The 3,753-nt window shown below is 34.2% G+C and overlaps 1 protein-coding gene across 1 annotated transcript; it reads left to right on the top strand.

Moving 5' to 3' along the window:
* Positions 1 to 212: 212 nt before the first annotated feature.
* Positions 213 to 3,273, top strand: LOC145582048 (small ribosomal subunit protein uS7-like). The gene is made up of 5 exons (XM_081639080.1): positions 213 to 338; positions 919 to 1,114; positions 1,970 to 2,241; positions 2,435 to 2,638; positions 3,118 to 3,273. The coding sequence occupies exons 2-5, from the start codon at positions 1,019 to 1,021 to the stop codon at positions 3,170 to 3,172; spliced, it is 627 nt and encodes a 208-aa protein (XP_081495206.1). The 5' UTR covers positions 213 to 338; positions 919 to 1,018; the 3' UTR covers positions 3,173 to 3,273.
* Positions 3,274 to 3,753: the final 480 nt, after the last annotated feature.

Below are 3,753 nucleotides of genomic sequence, written 5' to 3'. Positions count from 1 at the left end.
CCGATTTTTTAAAAATTTTGGGCAGACTTGAGAAATCAATTTTATGCATTTTTAGTTTTTTTTTTGACCTGGCCCGAAATTGGCCCGTCTAATTTGGACGGATTTGGACACACATTTTCTGGCCCAAAGTTTGGCCCAGCCGACATGATTTATAGACATATTTTTTCGACCTTGGCCCGATCCAAACCCGGCCCGGCCCTCCATTGATCACCTTTATTAAAGACTAAAACCCTAAACTCCTGTAACCTCACGCCGCTTTCATTCTCTATTTTTCTCTTTTGTTTTCAGTTTTTCCCCATTAAAATTGGTGATTCAAACTCATTAATCTTCATCTCAAGGTAATTTATTTATAAATTTCATTCTCTTTACTTAATTCTGTTGTGTTTTAATCTGATTATGTATTCATGTTGCTCTATTATTTCTTCAATTCATTGCATGCGTTTTGTTTATGAGGTTATTTCATTCTGTTTACTTAATTTTGTTGAGTTTTGTTTATTTTTCGCATTTTTATTCATTTTTATGTATTTATGTTACTCTATATGCGTATTGTTTTAGCTTGTTTATGAGTTCATTTCAACGTTTATGTTCATATGCGTTTTGTTTTGATTTTTTCATATGCATTGTGTTTTGATTTTTTCATATGCGTTTATGAGTTCATTTTATGTTTATGTTCATGTTGCTCTTATGGTAAATTTCTGTTGGAATATCGTGATTATTTGTTTATGTTGATTTTCTGTTGTGCAACATATATTTTGTAATTTCTCTTTTTCTGTCTCACTTATATGAAAGTTGTTGGGTGCTTGGATAGTTGATAATCTCTGCAATTTTGTGATTTCTCTCTGAATATCTGACCATCTCAGTTTGCATTCCTCTGTTGGATAGTAGAGTCTGCTTAATTAACTCATTCTTAATCAACAGATAGTAGAGTCTGTTGGATATACCACTCCATAGTTACCTCAAAGCCTGGCATTCTAGGCGTTTTTCAAGCTTTTAATTTCTTTCTCCTCAATCTCTTACCATGGCGGCGGTAGAAGTTGCAGTCCCAGTTGAGACTCCCGATCCTTTGCAAAATGAGGTCAAGCTTTTCGGTCGATGGAGCTTCGACGATGTCACTGTTCGTAATCTTCTCTCTCCTATTCATATTTTTGTTGATCGCCCCCTTTTTGATCATTAAGTATAAAGTGTATGATTTCGACAGTTCCTACTAATTTGTACGAAGTATGTTTTTGTGAAATGAGTTTACTTTTTATTTAAGCATTCAGCCGGAAAGGCTTGAATTTGGACTTAATTTGATGATTAGTGTTGTGGGTTGTAGCTAATTTATACAGTTTCTTAAGTTGTTTGGATCTTTAAGATTGTTAGTTATTTTGCTGTTGTTTTAACATGCTGATTATTGAATATTTGCATTGAAATTATTTGGAATTAGTTGTTTTTCTGTATACTTTTAGTAATTTGAGTATACTTTTAGTAATATGAGATGATTTAAATTTTATAGATTTTTCAATTATGAGATTGAGTAATTTAGGCTTTCCAATTGTTTTTTCCAAGCGTATTGGTATAGTGATATGCAATGTATGTTTTCGTCAAACTTATTTCCTTGTTTGTCATGCAAATGGGAATGAAGGCACTTTGTGTGTCCTAATTTAGTTGTTACATAATGAGTTCTAATCACGGTAGCAATAAGACTTTTGTTTCTGGAATTCATTATGACCTTGCTGTATCATGTTTAGAGCACTATGTTGATTTTAATTGGTGTGTAGACTGTAGAGTTATAGAATTTCATAAGCAGTATCGTGTTCGGTTGTAAGTTGCTGTTATTGCTGCATAATTTTGGTTCTTATGTGGTTAGATTAGATGAATGAAATTGTCTCTTAAGGAGTGTGTTTATTGACAATAGATGGATTTTATTATTTTCTGTTGCATGTTATACTTATATATGTGTTAAGAAGGCCCTTGGTTTGATATGTAGGTCCATGACATTGCTTTGGCTGATTACATTGGAGTGACTGCCGTTAAGCATGCCACGTATGTGCCTCACACTTCTGGAAGATATCAAATGAAGCGTTTCAGGAAAGCTCAGTGCCCTATTGTTGAGAGGTTGACCAATTCTCTCATGATGCACGGACGCAACAATGGAAAGAAGCTGATGGCTGTTCGCATTATTAAGCATGCCATGGACATCATCCATCTCTTGACTGACTTGAACCCCATTCAAGTAGTTGTTGATGCCATCATCAACAGGTATTTGAAAAGCCCCCCTTCTGTATTGCCTTCTCTGTAGGCTCTTTTTGTTTGCTTTGCACCATTTTTATCATACATAGGACGTTTTGAATAGTGAATTAAATGTTGGTATTGTTCATTAGCTTTAATTATTCTATTTGTTTCAAACACAATAATACCCTTATTGTTACTCAAACCATGTTGTGTTATGCAGTGGACCCAGAGAAGATGCAACCAGAATTGGTTCTGCTGGTGTTGTGAGGCGTCAAGCTGTTGATATCTCTCCACTAAGGCGTGTTAATCAGGCAATCTATCTTCTTACTACTGGTGCTCGTGAGAGTGCTTTCAGGAACATCAAGACCATTGCTGAGTGCCTTGCTGATGAACTCATCAATGCTGCCAAGGGTTCATCCAACAGGTAATCTGCCTCTTTTAATGAATGCTCTATAGTAAGCAGTATATGTTCGGTGATGTATAGTGTAGCTGACTAGCTGTACAGCTCTTGACATGCTGAGTGCAGTGTTAAAATGTCATGGTTTGAATGATTTTAATTGTTGCTCACAGTACAATCTTGATTGTTGAAAAAGGCATACGAAGTAAATATGTGGTGGCTGGTAGGAGTTGGGAAAATGCTCATTCTATCAGTCTCATGCCAGAGAAATTGTCTACCGCCATTCTAACTATTACCTTTTTTTTTGACACTATTTATACCTTAAGTATCTTACAAGGAAATATATTATCTTACCCAGTAATAATAATCGTATATATATATCTTGTACATGAACACGGATTATTTATTACGGGCTATGTGTAGAAAGATACCCAGAGCAGCTCAATGCTCATCATGCTGTCTTTTACGGATTATTTATTATTTTTTCTTTAATTTTTTTTCTGCAGTTATGCTATCAAGAAGAAAGATGAAATTGAAAGAGTTGCCAAAGCCAACCGTTAAGTTAGGAACTATGTTTAAACACACTGGGGTTTTTGTTGCTTCTTTGTTTGGATTTGTACTCTATGGATCTTATATGAGAATCAAAGATGTACTAGAGGTTCTTTCTTTTTTTTTTTTTTTTTTTTTTTTTTTTTTTTTTTTTTTTTTTTTCGGTGTTAGCAACCTCACTTTTATTGGGATGAGTATGTAGAGTTAAAATTAATGTACCTTCAGATCAATTTTTATCATGCTCTCAATCCCTCTTGATGCTATGCTATTACTTACTCCCTCCATCCCAATTTTTTTCCCTAGCCATTTTTACGGTTGTTGAGTTAGCCAAGTGTCATTAATAGAGAAAATTGATGGGGCTAAAAGCAATGTGTGTGAGTAAAAGTGTGGTTCCTTGTTATTACGGTATTACCATTCATGGTATGGACAAGCTTAAAAGGGATGGAAGGGTTAAGGCCTTGCTTAGTTCACCTTATTTTTACTTATTTTAGAAAAAATAAGTTAAGATCAGATCAGAAAAAATAAGTTTAGATCAGATCATCGTTTTATGTATAGTTTTTTAATATCTTTAATTTCGTGATGAAAAAGATTAT

The sequence above is a fragment of the Chenopodium album genome, chromosome 15 (assembly GCF_948465745.1).
Source record: "Chenopodium album chromosome 15, dcCheAlbu1.1, whole genome shotgun sequence".
Taxonomy (NCBI): Eukaryota; Viridiplantae; Streptophyta; class Magnoliopsida; order Caryophyllales; family Amaranthaceae; genus Chenopodium; species Chenopodium album.
This window is presented reverse-complemented; position numbering and strand designations above follow the sequence as displayed.